Genomic DNA, 15352 nt, shown 5'->3' with positions numbered 1-15352 from the left:
TAGCCAGGATGGTCTCGATCTCCTGACCTCGTGATCCACCCATCTCGGCCTCCCAAAGTGCTGGGATTACAGGCTTGAGCCACCGCGCCCGGCCGGGAGTGTTAATTCCATAGACAAATGGGGAATGTTTTGGATTCTTGGCTAGGAAAATGATTGTAAGAGCAACACTGTAGGTATATTGATCTATAATAGTAGTAGTGACTTGGGAAAACTTAGTGGCTGTTTGAGAAAATAAAGTTAACTGCTTTGGCCTGTTTTTCTCATTGTGAGTTCTTCTGAAGCACAGATAACCAATTGGAGAATAAGCCAGTTGCTTTCGGGGTGATTGAAATTAACATTCATTCAGCCTAAATTGACTTCTGTTGGTTTGAGAGGTCCTTGACTGAAGTGCCAAAGCAATAATATTGGTGTAAATGACAGATCAATACGGAGTTTTGACTTTGTGTCTTAAACTCAATTTGCTTATCTCATCGCCTTACTGAATCTCTGAATCAGTTTCATTCTAGTGCTGGGAGCAGACTTCTCTTTGTTCTCTCTTAGATCTTTGCTATTTTGGGGATGTGGAAGAGGAATAGGGATTGAATTTCTGTTTCAAAGAGTTATTTTTTGTATTTTCAACAATTATAGATAGTTGAGAAATGAACTATAATTAGGTATTAATTTTCTATAGTCAGTACAGAAGTGTCAAAGTATTTGCTAAACTGTTACCTAATTATTAGTAGTTGCTTTTTTATGTTAACAGTAAACTTAATGTAAGAACATTTTTAGTGTTTTCAGTGATGTTAATCCAATTGGAATATTGTTAGTATTTTTAATGACCCTAAAACTTTTTACTTTTAAAGAGCTTATAATTATAGTTAGGTGATACTAATTTTGATTAAAATTTTGACCAGTTAAGAACCTCAACATTTTCCTTATAATAACAATATTAAGGGCATACTATATACCATTATTTTTGTTTTGTGTAGTGATGCTGGAAATAGTGACCGAGTAGTCATTCAGGAGATGCTGAAAACAGTAGCACAATCACAACAACTTGAAACAAACTCTCAAAGGGATTTTAAAGGTAAGTGATCAAAAGACTTTGTTTTGTGAAGCTGCCAAGCATTAGTGCTCTCTCTCTCTCTCTTTTTTTTTTTTGAGTTATGAAAGTGAACGAGAAGTATGATCTGTGTGCTCATGGGAGTTTATAGTCTAATGGAATTGAATTTTATGTGAAAGAGGATTATTTGTGCCATCCATTTGATATTTTAGAACAAGATGAATAAAAATATGTGATTTCAAATCAGAAAGTACATGATTTTAAAATAACTGTTCTTATGACCCAAGTCATATGTTCATTATCAAATATTTAGATAAACAAGAAAATAATATCAGCTATATTCCCACCATCCAGAGACAGCTACTATTAACAGTTTAGACTTTAGCTTCCAAGCATTTTTTTCTATATATATGTATACATTCTTACTGGTGAGATTTTGTGATGATAAATATGCCATCATTTATTGCTTTTGATATTTTTTGCCAAATTCTCTATCTGAAAGAGGTTATAGATTTATACTACCAATAGCAGTGTTTGGGAGTGCTCATTTCTCCGTGACATTTACCAACACTGAAGACAATTCGTTTTAACCTTTGTCAGTTTGAGTGGAGAAGGTAGTGTTTTGTTCCTCCTTACTGAGTGCAATAAATTTTTCCTTTGTTTAATATTGCTCATTTTTATTATTTTGTGAATTCCCTGTACATATTCTCAGCTGATTTCTTTCCTCAGTCTCCATATTTCAAAATAAATTTACATTTATGAATTTATTTTTTGCTACTATATATAGAGTCTTGTATTTTCTGAATGTTTTATATATGTAAGTTACTAACATTTATATCCTACTTTTATATCTTGCTGTGTTATTAAATTCTCTGTTTGTAATTGTCTTTTGATAGTTTGAGGTTTTTTTTAGATGTATATCCATATAATCCGTAAATTATTTTTCCTTTTTCTTTCCAGTTTTTATGGCTCTAAATACTTTTTCTTCTCTAATTATGTTGGCCAACCCTCCAATAGTGTGCTTAATAGTAATAGAGATAGCAGATGTCCATGTCATGACTCTGGAAGGAAAGCCTTAGTGTTTTCCCATAATTAGTTGCTGAATTTTGGTCTGAGGTATATATATTTGATCGTGGTAAGAAAATATTCTCAAGCTCCTATTTTATTGAGCGTCTTTAACATAAATGTGTGTTAAATGTTGTCTGATGCTTCCTTTTCATCCATGAATGTGCTTTTATGATTTTTCTTTAGTTCATTAATATCATAGGTTATATTACTGGATTTTCTAATATTAAAACTTTTGCTAGGCACAGTGGCTTATGCTAGCAATCCCAGTGCTTTGGGAGGCTGAAGCAGGAGGATTGCTTGAGCCTAGGAATTCAAGGTTGCAGTGAGCTGTAATTGCACTACTGTACTCCAGCCTGGGTGACAGAGCGAGACTGTATCCCTAAAAAAAGGCAAAACAAAACTGTTCTGCATTTCTAGAGTAAACGTCACTTGTCATGTTGAATTTTTAAAAATACACTGTTTTCTGCCCAAGTACTGCTTAGTCACTAGTTCCAACATCACTATACAAAATAATGATATGTATATGTAAATATAGGAAATACTGTGCCATTGTCCTCAATCTGTTATTAATATTATAAGAGAAATGTTGAAGATCTGTTATTATAAGAAATTTAGTTCAAATTTAACATTTTAGTCAAAATTAATAATACCTAATTACAATTACAAACCTTTAAAAGTGAAATGTTTTAGGGTCATTAAAAATACTAACAATATTTTACCACCCAATTACAGTTGAAATAACCTTTCACATGAGGCTTACTGTTCCTTAAAAAGAACAATAACTATTAATTAACAGTTTAGAAAATACTTCGACTCTTTCATATCCATAAAGATGTTATTCTGCTCCTCTGCTCGACTCTCTTATGTAACTGTTTAAATTTGGTGATGATCCTTTTGTGTTGATCATTTTGTTTAAAGTGAGTTTTCCTGTACTTAGGAAGCAGAGGCAGGCCAGAGAGTTTTTTTCTAGGTCTGGGGCTCTACAGCTACCTCTTGTATTAGTTTTACAAAGTGATCAAAAATATGTGACACTTTACTTGAGTCCAGAAGTTGGAGACCAGCAAGACCCAATCTTGCCAAAGGGAAAAAAAAAAAAAAAGGCTCATGCCTGTAGTCTTAGCTACTTGGGAGGCTGAGGTGGGAAATGCTTGAACCCAGGAGTTTGGGATTGCAGTGAGCCATGATCGAGCTACTGCACTGCTGCCTGGGTGACAGAGTGAGACCCTGTCTCTCAAAAAATAAAATAAAAAAATAAATAAATGACCTTGTGTTCTGAGCTCTATTCCTTATCTTATTTTCTGTCACCTTTATTGGGATTCTTTGTTTCTCTTTTACCTGTTCTCAGTTTGGATTCTGTTTCTGGAATTTCTTCTCATTGTGGAGCATTGTCTTATTCTCGAACTCCTGTCCTCAAGCCATCCTCCTAGCTTGGCTACCCACAGTGCTGGGATTGCAGACACAAGCCACTGCACCAGCCACAGCCACATGGAACATTGTCTTAGAAGGGAGGTTCATTTTGGTATTCTCAGAGTCTACTGTTCTGTCAAACCTTACTGTGTCAGGGTTCCCTTGGTCTCACCCATAAATTGGGCTCTGTCGAATCTCCCACCTCGGTAAGACTGCTGCTTTCTTTGAGACAGTGTCTCACTGTGTTGCAACAGGCTGGAGTGCAGTGGTGCCATCACAGCTTACTGCAGCCTTGACCTCTTGGGCCCAAGGAGTCCTCCCACTTCAGTCTCCTGGGACTACAGGTGCAAACCGCTAGGCCTGGCAATGTTTTGTATTTTTGTAGACATGCGGTTTTGCTGTGTTGCCCAAGCTAGTGTTGAATTCTTGGGCTCCAGGGATCTGCCTTCCTCAGCTTCCCAAAATCTTGGGATTACAGGCAGATTACAGGCATGAGCCACTGTGCCCAGCCAACTGCTGCTTTCAAATTGGCCCCATCATGGTTTCTAGTATATTCCCGTGGGTGATTTTGAGCTTTTCCTGTCATAAAGTCTGTCAAAATCTTCCTCCCACACCGTTGCTGATACTATGTGGGCGTTTGCAGTTTTAGTTTCTTATTCTCATTTGCTCATGTTTGGGGTTCTTGGATAAAGCTTGTTGCCTAGTTTCTGTAAAATGTTCATGGGTTCTTGTCTTGGAATCTTTAGTTGTTCTGTTTATTTTTATGGGGCAGATCCAAATGCTGCATGCCACCAGTTCATCTTCTAGAAATAATTTGTTAATGTAATGAAAAATACAATACTGGATTCAGTTTCTGTCTATACATTATTCCTGAACTGTGTTAAGGCTGATCTGTAATTGTGGCCAGATGGAATCTTACTTTATAGTGGCCAAATATCTTTAGGCCTTGTTGCCTACATCTCTTGCACCACTGTTTTCCAAAGTCTGTTCCTGGGAATTTAATATTTTAGATTAAGATGTACCACAGAAATGTGCTGCTGAGTAAAGTTATTTTGGGGAAATGCAGCACAGTACTTCCTTGTCTTGGTAAATTTTAGTGCATATAAAGAAAGGTTGCAATGATTTCTACTACAAAGTAACCTCTTAACTTCATTTAGCCTAGTGTTTCTTGGTCTTGTTTGATTATAGATTCTTTTTTTTTTTTTACTAGCCCTGCCAATGCAAGGTCTCACAATATTAAAAACTCAGAGCTGTTCCTATCCATAGAAAGCTTTAGTAAAAGGCAAAAGATTTATATGATCTGAAGAGAAACCGGAGTATGATTGTAGTGTTTTAAAATAAAAAATAATTTTACCGTACTTATAACTTTATCTTTGCCAAAGGGAGGAGTAGAATATCAGGCTTATTATTTAGGATTTCACCCTGGATAACGGGGAGGAAGAAAGAGACAAGTTAAAGTTTGAGTGAACTCAAGTTAAAGTTTGTTTTGTTTCTCTTTGACTCAGTGGTGTTATTGACAGAAGTTGACAAACTCACCAAAGATGCTCAGCATGCCTTACGAAGAACCATGGAAAAATATATGTCTACCTGCAGATTGATCTTGTGCTGCAATTCTACGTCTAAAGTGATCCCGCCTATTCGTAGTAGGTGCTTGGCGGTTCGTGTGCCTGCTCCCAGCATTGAAGATGTAGGTCAAGTTACACTTTTCTGAAAAATCAGTTCAGATTCTCTGTATACTGTATGCTTGTTGTAAAAGAAGAGAAGCATATCAGTAATTCAGGAACATCTACAGACCTGGATGCAAAGCATTAATATATGAACAAACCAAAGTGTATAGTTATAAATACCAGATGCCAATATATAGAAAGTGTTTTTCCCTTTAAACCATTTTTACCTTGAACAAGTAGGTATTACGAATTCCACTAAACTAGGTAAGGGCTAGTTATTTACTGTCTTCTTTCTCAAGCTGATTTAGTTGGCTTTAAGAGGAGGCTGGAATATTGAGGAAATAGATTTTACAAAGAGATGATGTGGGAATATCTAGTCCCTAGGAAGGGAATTAAAGCTAGTGTGAAATAACATTGATATGTATATATATGCACACACGGATATATTTTTTCTCTATCATTCTTAACAACCATCAGCAAAACTTATGATTCCTCACATTAAATATCTTTCCTGCTTTTAATAGATTTTGGGAGATTTCGTGCAAAGTAGGGATAATATGTAACATTGTGTTAGATGCAGAGTGGTAAGTTACTTTTATATAAGTTTCACTTATAAGAATTTTGAGAGTAATACAGTTATAAGGGTCTAGGAAGAGATCAACAGAAATTAATCTGCTTTTTAATGGATTGCCCATTTTTGTTAACTTTATTTGTAGATTTGCCACGTGTTATCTACTGTGTGCAAGAAGGAAGGTCTGAATCTTCCTTCACAACTGGCTCATAGACTTGCAGAGAAGTCTTGTAGAAATCTCAGAAAAGCCCTGCTTATGTGTGAAGCCTGCAGAGTGCAACAGTGAGTGGAATGGGTAGTTACATTCTAGGACTTCGGCTGCCAACCTTCTTGGCACCAGGGACCAGTTTTGTGGAAGACAGTTTTTCCATGGACTGAATGAGGGTGGGGAATAGTTTCAGGATGAAATTGTTCCACCTCAGATTGTCAAGCATTAGATTTTCGTATGGAGCATGTAACCTAGATCCCTTGCATAAGCAGTTCACAATATGGTTCATGTTCCTATGAGAAGCTAATACCATCACTGGTCTGACAGGAGGCAGAATTCAGGCTATAATGCTGGCCTGTAGGCTGCTCACCTCCTGCTGTGTAGCCCAGTTCCTAATGGCACTAGACCAGTGGTTGGGGACTCCTGTTTTAGGACATAAGCACACTTCTGTTTAACTTCTTGTGTTCTCTTTTTGTTGTGTAGATACCCTTTTACTGCAGATCAAGAAATCCCTGAGACAGACTGGGAGGTGTATCTGAGGGAGACTGCAAATGCTATTGTCAGTCAGCAGACTCCACAAAGGTACCAGTATAAAACAATGACAGTAAAGATTTCATTATCAAGGTATCATAGAACATGTATTAACTACTTTATGCTAATGCCACATCACTTTGAATTATAATTAAATCCTGAATCTACGTATTAACCTTTTAAGGAAAATGTAGGATTCAACTTCAGAAATTTAGTGGTTCAGAATAGTTGGTGTGTGATATTGTGGCTTTTATTAAGCCATAATATCGTGGCTTACATGTGATCATGTAAAAGTGGAGTTTATGTTAAATTTAAGTTTCCTTTTAGGATCTCAGATGACTTAATAGTAACATATAACACAAAGCTAGACATAATGTGTGTAGCTTTCTAGGAAAGGACAATGTATAACTTAACTTTGCAATTGATGATGCATCTTGTGCTAGAAAGACACCAGACGGTAAGTCAGACTTGTAGTTTTTGTCCTGAACTTCTAGCTAAGTGTTCTTGATCAGGTAACTTCATTTTAGAGTTTTATCTTCATTTGCATATTAAAGATATTATTTCGCCAAGGGTACTTGTGCCTTTGTTGTGAAGAGCGAAAGAGTTATTAATGGTTTGAATAGATGACCATGGGTTCTACTAAGGATAGCATTGTGTATATACCATTTTTAGGAAGTATTTTTTGACATATTTGCTGCAAAATTGTTTCCATTACTTCTGTAGGTCTATTATTTGTAGGTTGACGATTCTGAAAATACCTCAGCTGCTAGTAGTTTCACTTATGGCAGCTTTGATTGAGAAGCACAGTTTGCTTTTCTCCAAATGAAAAATGACGACGTTAAGGCCCACTAATTCTGGAGAGTATGGAGAAGGTTCCTTAGACTTGCTGAAGCGCAGTCTCATATCCTTGTTGGCTTTCTGAGCTTAGAAATGATCTTTGGACCTTACAGAGAGTAGTTGATCATTTTAGGGTTCAGAATAGACTGGGTTCAGGATATAGACTGAATAGGCTGCAGCTAATAGAACTTATGCTTCCCTGGTCTAATGAAAATAATAGAGGAATATGCCATGTTTCTCCTTTTAATGATACATCTGATGAATTCTAATTTTTATGAGACATTCTTCAAAGGTATTGTAATATATAGATTGGTGGAGGTGGATAGTGGATCATACTTAGTGGGTACTTAGTATTTCATTTAAGGTTTGCTTTGAATTCTCAGAATTCAATTATTTTAGTTGAAGAAATCAGTATTTTTCTCCAAGAAGTACCAAACATTATAAGTAGTCTCATGAGAAAAGAAACTTCGTCTTTAGGAAAAAAATGTTCATTTTATTTTATAAAATATTGATTATCAATAAAGAGACTTCACCCTTTAAAGAGATAGAATTCAAATAAAGCATGTCTTAGGGGCCTTTTATAAAAGATTTCTGCACTGAAGATGACTTTCTTGTTTTTCTGATATTAAAGAAGAACGATTGGTAGTAGTAGAACTTACCTACTTTTAAGGGATTTAGGTACTTGATGTTGTAATGTTTTTCAATTATCACATGCATTTTTAAAACTACTTAATTATTCCTTTGCTTAATTCTTCTAGCTGCTGTTACAAATTTCTTCTGGTTTTCCTAACACATTTTGGCAGCTTATAAATGAACTTGTGCAAGAAGAGATGCTCCTGTTTCCTGTTCATACTAACAGTTGTAGGAATTGATTCCATTGTGCTGCATAAAAAGAAATTTTGCTCAATTCTCGAAAGCCCTGGGGCTGGCCAGAAGTCCTGGAAGTCTGGTATCTTTCTGATCAGTGGGCCGCACGATTCCAAATGATTTCTTCTGATTTCTGACTCCTTTGTCTTGCTGGAATATTTATGGTCTTGATTTTTCATTTAATCTGTCTTAGAACAGTCATAATTTTCTAATTTGAATAGCAGCTAATATTTCATGAAGGATTATGTCAGCTCTTACACCATGTTATTTAATTGAAAAAACAGACCTATGAGAAAAATATTAACTTTTTAGATAAAAAAAAAACGATGCTGACATTTACGGAGATTAAGTAACTTGTTTAGGGACGTTGCGTTATTAGTAGAGACAGTTCTAGAATACCCATGTTTCTCTGACAGGAGAGTTTGTACTCACTTGTAAGCTATTAGGAAATAATGACACAGACATGGTAAATGTAGAATATATTAATTTTGTAAAACAGTAATAAGACTAACAAAAGATGCATATTAACATGTATGCACTACACGCAGTATAGTTACTTCAGTTGTGTAGGTAACTACATCGTGACTCAACTTTTCAGAAATAAGCTATATGCATATATTAAAATAATTTCATACCATATGTCATTTACTATTCATGCTTTAATAATCAAGTGTTATTCTTGGGATGTCAGAGAAATCACAGGCTTTTGAGTCAGGACTGAATTCAAATGCTGGCTCGAATACATGAGTCTTGGTGGTAGCCTGACCTTTCTGGACTTCAGGTTTGTTTCAGTAAAAGAGCATCTTTGTTGTGGGGAATTAATAGTGTATTGCAGTGAACCTAATACAGAATTAAGGTATTAAATACTTTCACAGACATTGGAAAGGGTGTGGACTTTGGAGTAAGACAGATAGATCTGTGTTAAATCATGCTTTGCTGTGGTCAGTTTTATCAGTTACTTAAACTATCTGGGCCTTAGTTTTTTCATCTGAAATAAATGAGCTAGAGTAAGTACTGAGTTAAATTATTTGTTTCAATTCTTACGCATAGCAGATACCCCCAAAATGCTAGTTCTTTTTTTCCTCCCCCCACTTTGTTTAAGATTTAATGTGCCAGGGCTTCATATTCCTGATGTCTTTAGGATTGACTTCTGCTTTTTTATCTGAGGTATGGAACATCTGTACTGTTATTTTAGTAAAAATTCAGAAGTTTTTTCCCTTTGAGATAAGTGTATTTGGAACTTTCTCTCTCTCTTTTTTCTGTTTTAAAACGTCGTATATACATTTCCCTCCTCTTCCCCTTTCCCTCCCTAAAATATGAGAAGGGCCTACAATGAAGGACCCAGAGGTTTGAATGTTCCCTGTTCACTTAGTCTGGTTCCATGCTTACCTGTAAACCTTTGTGCTGCCGCTTTTATGACAGGGACAGCTCTGTATCCCTGCCACATTGCTTTTTTACTGTGCAGTCTAGGCAGTGGCGTAATATTATATTTCATGCGTGTATTATCTTTTGTCACCTATGTAGTTGACTTTTTAATCTTTTCATGACCATTTTCTGGATGTTTCAGGTATCTATCTGGAGAAAAGAAAAGAAAAACATTACTTGACATGTCATTAAAGTTTGTTAAATTCTATGGTGTGAATAAGCTCAACCCTCGCTATTCATGCTATTCATGAAGTCTCAATTTCTATCTGGTATTTTCATGGTGTTTTGATATAATTAGGAACCCTGACTGTAGACGTCTCATTTTAAAAGAGTTCTGAAAATGTTCTGTTTGCAAAATGAACTGAAGTTAGGAGAAGCCTCTGTGTGTTTATCCTAGTATGATAACCTGTTTCAGAAACAGCTGTTACTTCTTACTGGATTGTCTGTTAATTCATAAAGTTAGTTTATAAAGTTGTTAATTCTGTATTGGATTGTTTGTTAATTCATAAAGTAAAACCATACAGTGGGAACTTGGAAGAATTACCCCTTATTTTCTTCACAAAAGATCAATTATTTTGTTTTATGTAGACTCCTTGAAGTTCGTGGAAGGCTGTATGAGCTTCTCACTCATTGTATTCCTCCTGAGATAATAATGAAGGTAACCCAATTTCAGATCTTGAACTTTTTACAGCTATAAAATTTGGACGCTGGGTATGTGATCTTAGGGCTTTTTGATCAAGATATCACGTCTTTCTCTCCAGCTTATTAATTGCACATATTTACTGAACCTCTATTGTGCCAGGCACTATAGAGGAATGCTGAAGAAAAGAAGGGAGGGCCTGGCTAAAGTGAAGTTATATTCTAGTGGTGTGAAAAGGAGAACAAATAAGTAAGAGAATTTCAGAATGTTGTAAGTGCTATAAAGGAAAGAGCAAGATGTGGTGATGATAGTGGAGAGTGGGGCTACAAAGAAAAAAGTGAAGGTACACCCTTCCATTTTCACAGAGGTAACCACTTTTAACAGACCTCTTTTCTGTTCACATAAAACAAGTGTGTATATATATGTGGTTTCACAAAACTGCTCGGTTTTCTGCCTTTAGTATGGATCTTGTGTCATGACCATATGTATAGATTTACTTTGTTCTGTTTAGTGGATAAATGGTTTTCTGTTGTGTGACTGTATCATACTTTTTCCAAACATGACCTCCATTGGTGGAACTTTAGGTTGTCTACAAATTATTATTGTTATTATAAATAGTGCTGCAGTAAGTGTCTTTACACTTATATTCTTGCACCTTGTGCAGTTAAATATTTGAAATTTAGAATGTGGTTGATACCCACCACATTTTTACATCATGGAAAAGGTACCACAGTTTTTGCTTTTGGATAAAGGTTGTTGATTCACGTAAAAAATTAAAGATCTCACATATGTAAAAGAGAGTATGTTTAACTTTGATCTGTTTGTGAATGGGAGAAATAAGGCATGCTTAGCTATTTTGTTAATGATTTTTAAACTACTAATTATTTTTCTTTAGGGCCTTCTCTCAGAACTGTTACATAATTGTGATGGACAACTGAAAGGGGAGGTGGCCCAAATGGCAGCTTATTATGAACATCGTCTACAGCTGGGTAGCAAAGCCATTTATCACTTGGAAGCATTTGTGGCCAAATTCATGGCACTTTATAAGAAGTTCATGGAGGATGGATTGGAAGGCATGATGTTCTGACTTCTATCAGTTATTCTTGCAAGGATTTCTCAGTATCAGTATTTACATACAGCTTATATTTAAGAGCTGTGGGTAAATTAACTGTACTTAATCATGTTGTATTTGTGTTTTTCTGGTAATAACTTCTCTGTGAACTATTAATCATCCTCTAAGTTAAATAATTGCTCCTATACTGTAGAAGTATGTAGCTTTGTACATAACTTAGAGACTTTAGAGTCTTAAGAAAATGATTTTAATTTACTTTAAACATTTGTTATTCAAGTATTCATTGTTGATCCTCCTATTCTTTTCCATCTAATCTCTCACCTGCTAAAGGAGATTTACACATTAGAAAGCAAAGATTATATTCATTTATCCAGATGGCCATTTTCTGCCACAGGGAACATAATTGTTTGATAGGTCATTATATTTAATTCTAGTTTCTCTCAGTGAATAATTATAGTTTTGTAGGAAATGTAAGAATTCATTCTGAAACGTAATTCTTGGTATGGACAAAATTGCAGATACCATTTCTGTTGAGGCTGCAGATTTGCAACTTTTATTTCAGTGGTTCAGATTAGTATTAGGTCAGTACTAAGAAGTTTTCATTAATTTAAGTACTTGAGACTCTTGAAGACAATTCAGAATGAAGTTCTGGAGAAAGGTATGTTACTGTAGTAATTACTCTTTGAGAAGGTTTTGTTTTTTGTCATTAGTTCTGCCCTTTTTAATTAAATATTTCAGTTCATAGACCGAAGGGTTTACTTGGCAAATTTGTGTGACAGACTCCGAACAATTCCTTTGCTATGAAGTATATTTTATAAAATAAAATATACCCATTTTAAGGGTACAGTTTGAGTTTTGACCAGTGAAACTACGATCCCAATCAAGGTATAGATTCCGTCACTGTCTGTATCCCTCTATATCTTTTTGCAGTCAGTTCATCCCTACCCTGGCCCAGATGATCACTGATCTTGTCATGCCAGTTCAAGAATTTAATGGAATCAGATATTGTAAGCATTCTTGTGTAATACTTCATTCTCTCTCATTATTAATAGAGATTCATCCATATTGTTGAATGTTTCACTAGTTAATGTTTATTGTTCATTATTTTTGTATATACTTTTAAAGCCTATTCACTTGTTGATGGGTCTTTGGTTTGTTTCCAGGTTTGGTTATTATGAATAAAGTTGCTGTGAATACTTATGTGTAAGTCTTTTTGTGGACAGGTTTTTATTTGTCTTGAGTAACTACATAAGAGTGCAATGACTGGGCGTACAATATTGTAAACCTTAACTTTTAAGTTGCTAAACTTTCCTAAAGTTGCATTACTTTACACTTCTACCAGCAATATAAGAGAATTCCTGTTGTTCCTATAGTATTGACTTAATTGACTTTCTATGTTGTTGTCCGTTTGTATTTTATTACCTTTTTTATCTTCTACTTTTTCCCTCTACTTATTTTTCTAGATTATGAACTTGGAAATTTAGATAATTAACTTTAAACTATTCTTTTCTACTGTCATTTAAAGTTATAAATTTCACTCTAAATACTGATTAAGCTTTTTAACATTCTCCTACAAATGTTGGTATTTTAGGTTTTCATTTCTACTTAGTTCAAACTTTTCTAATTTCACTTGTGATTTTTTTTTTTAACCCAGTGGATTACTTGGAACTGTGTTGTTCAGTTTCCAAGTACTTAGGGATTTTCCAAATCTACTTTTACACCTCCTCTGTCTTTCTTACTTTTTAGTCTTTTACTGAGATAAATATTGGAATCTCCCTCCATAATTGTGCATTTTCTAATTCAGTTCTTTTGGACTTCATGCATTTTGAAGATCGTTCTTAGGTACTTGCGTATTAGGATTGTTATATCTTGATGTATTGACTCCTTTATCATTATGAAGTGCCCAGTTCTTCTCCGTCTTTTGGCTAAGATCATGTGTATGAAATGCCCTTTTTTATTTCTAGTAATATTCCTTGCTTTGAAAATCTACTTTTTCTAATATTTATGTAGACACTCCAGCTTTCTTTTGATTAGTGTTTGCATGGTAGGAGTATTTCTTATAGCGTACGTCTTCTAACAAGTTTCTCAGTTTTTGTTTCTCTGGAATGTAGTTTACCATTTGTAGACTTCTTGGTTGATTTGGGTGTTTTAAACCCCCACCACTTTGAATATTTCATTCTGCTGCCTTCAGGTTTCTATTGTTTCTGATGAGAAGTTAGCCAGTAGTCTTGAGGTTGTTTCCTTTTACATGATGAGCCAATTTTCTTTTGCTGTTTTCAGTATTTCTTTTTTCTTTGGCTTTTAGTAATGTATGATATGTCTACATGTAGTTTTCTTTGTATTTCTCTTACTTGGGCTTTGTTGAATTTCTCGAATCATTATTATGAGTTATGTTAGTTGCTTTGAAGTATTTGTTAAACATCTGGCCCCACTCAGAGTCAGTTTCTTTTGGCTATTTTTCTCCTGTGTACTGTTAAACTTTTCTCTTTTTTTCCTGTCTGGTAATTTTTGACTGAAAACTTGACGTTTTAGATAATATATTTTAGCAACTTAGGATTCTCTTTTCTTTTTCTGATATTTTTTCCTCTTGACGGTTTTTCTTTTTTTTGTTTCATGGATTGCTTAGGTGTCAGCTGTGTGATTTGTCTCCACCTCATTGTGCAGTCACTTATGTTTTGCTCAGTTGCTTTTATTTTAGCCTGGCTTCATCTTTCTGTCTGTGTAGTTTAGTGACCAACCAATGATGTGAACAGAGTTTATACTTAGACATCATGAGACTACAAGGCAACTGAACTACATGTGGAATGAGGAATGCATTCAAGGTTGCAACCAGTCCTTAGTACCCCTTGGTTTTTATTTCCTTGTTTAGCCATCCATCAGGTATATGTGTGAGCTTAGCTTAACCCCTCTATGGTTCTTCCACTTCTAGGATCTCTCAGTTTAATTTCTGATTTGTCTGTCAATGGCCATGAACTAGGCCTAGCAACTTAGGGCTAGCAAAGCTATTGTATGGATTTTCCCCATCCTTTTTGAACCAAGTCTGCCATTTGTGTCCAGGAAAGCAGTGAGTTTTCCTTGCCCCGACCTGAATCAAGTCCACTGCTCTGGCTGCATCCAGCCCTAAACTTACAAAGCTACATTTTTGCTGGCCAAGTGACAGGTGTATGGTTGTATCACCAGGCATAGAGGGTCATAATGTTGCTGCCATTTTTATCTGCAGCTGATCAGTTTTGAAATAATAGACATTCTTCAGTTTGTTGTTTGACTTTAATCAAGTTTGAGTATACTGAATTTTTTTCTTTTTTTTATGATTTTGTTCACTGCTGTACTTAACTGCAGTTGGAAATCACCCAGTATCTTCCTGTTTCTGTTAGTAGAAGTAGCCATCCACTGATTCATTTCTTCATTGCTTTTGTAGATTCACATTTCAGTCTGGCATCATTTATTTTAAAGCCCAAAAAAGTTTGTCATTTCTTGTAAAGCAGGTCTGCTGGCGAATTATCTTAGAGTTTTTTGGCTTAAAAATGTCTTTGTTTTGCGTTCCTTTTGGAAAGCATTTTCAATGGACAAAATACAGATGGTTTCAAAATACAAAATACAGATGAAATACTGTAGTTTGACAGTTTTTCTTCCCTGTCTGTATTTTGTCTTCTGGGTTGTATTGTTTTTGAAGAGAGATCTGTAGTCTTATTTTTAATTTTATTTACTACTATGGCTGCTTGTAAGATTTCCAACTTCTCTTTATGACTAGTTTCCAGCAGTTTGAGTAAGATGTGTCTTGGTGCGATTTGTGTGTGTGTGTGTTTATCTTGCTTTACACTACTTTGGGTTTGTTGCACTCCTTGATTTATGAGCTTACGTATTTTATTAAATTTTGAAAAAATTGATTTTGAATATTTTTCTACCCCCTCCTCTAAGACTAATTACATCTCTATTTGGTAGTGTTGCATAAGTCACAGAATCTCTCTCTTTTTTCCTAGCTTTTTTCTCACTGTTCTACAGTTTGAATCATTTCCT

The 15352-nt window shown here is 35.1% G+C and overlaps 1 protein-coding gene across 1 annotated transcript in view; it reads left to right on the top strand.

Annotated features, from left to right (window-relative positions):
• Positions 1-12535, top strand: part of RFC3 (replication factor C (activator 1) 3, 38kDa) — a 19765-nt gene extending 7230 nt beyond the window's left edge. The window contains exons 4-9 of the mRNA XM_011946892.1: positions 969-1066; positions 5023-5204; positions 5901-6037; positions 6447-6545; positions 10212-10281; positions 11159-12535. Coding sequence (XP_011802282.1) covers positions 969-1066; positions 5023-5204; positions 5901-6037; positions 6447-6545; positions 10212-10281; positions 11159-11350 — 778 coding nt within the window. The 3' untranslated portion in view covers positions 11351-12535. The remainder of the gene's footprint in view (positions 1-968; positions 1067-5022; positions 5205-5900; positions 6038-6446; positions 6546-10211; positions 10282-11158) is intronic.
• The last annotated feature ends 2817 nt before the right edge of the window (positions 12536-15352 follow it).

Source organism: Colobus angolensis, unplaced genomic scaffold (assembly GCF_000951035.1).
Source record: "Colobus angolensis palliatus isolate OR3802 unplaced genomic scaffold, Cang.pa_1.0 Scaffold255, whole genome shotgun sequence".
Taxonomy (NCBI): Eukaryota; Metazoa; Chordata; class Mammalia; order Primates; family Cercopithecidae; genus Colobus; species Colobus angolensis.
Note: the sequence above shows the minus strand (reverse complement) of the source record. Positions and strands in the feature narration are given on the sequence as shown.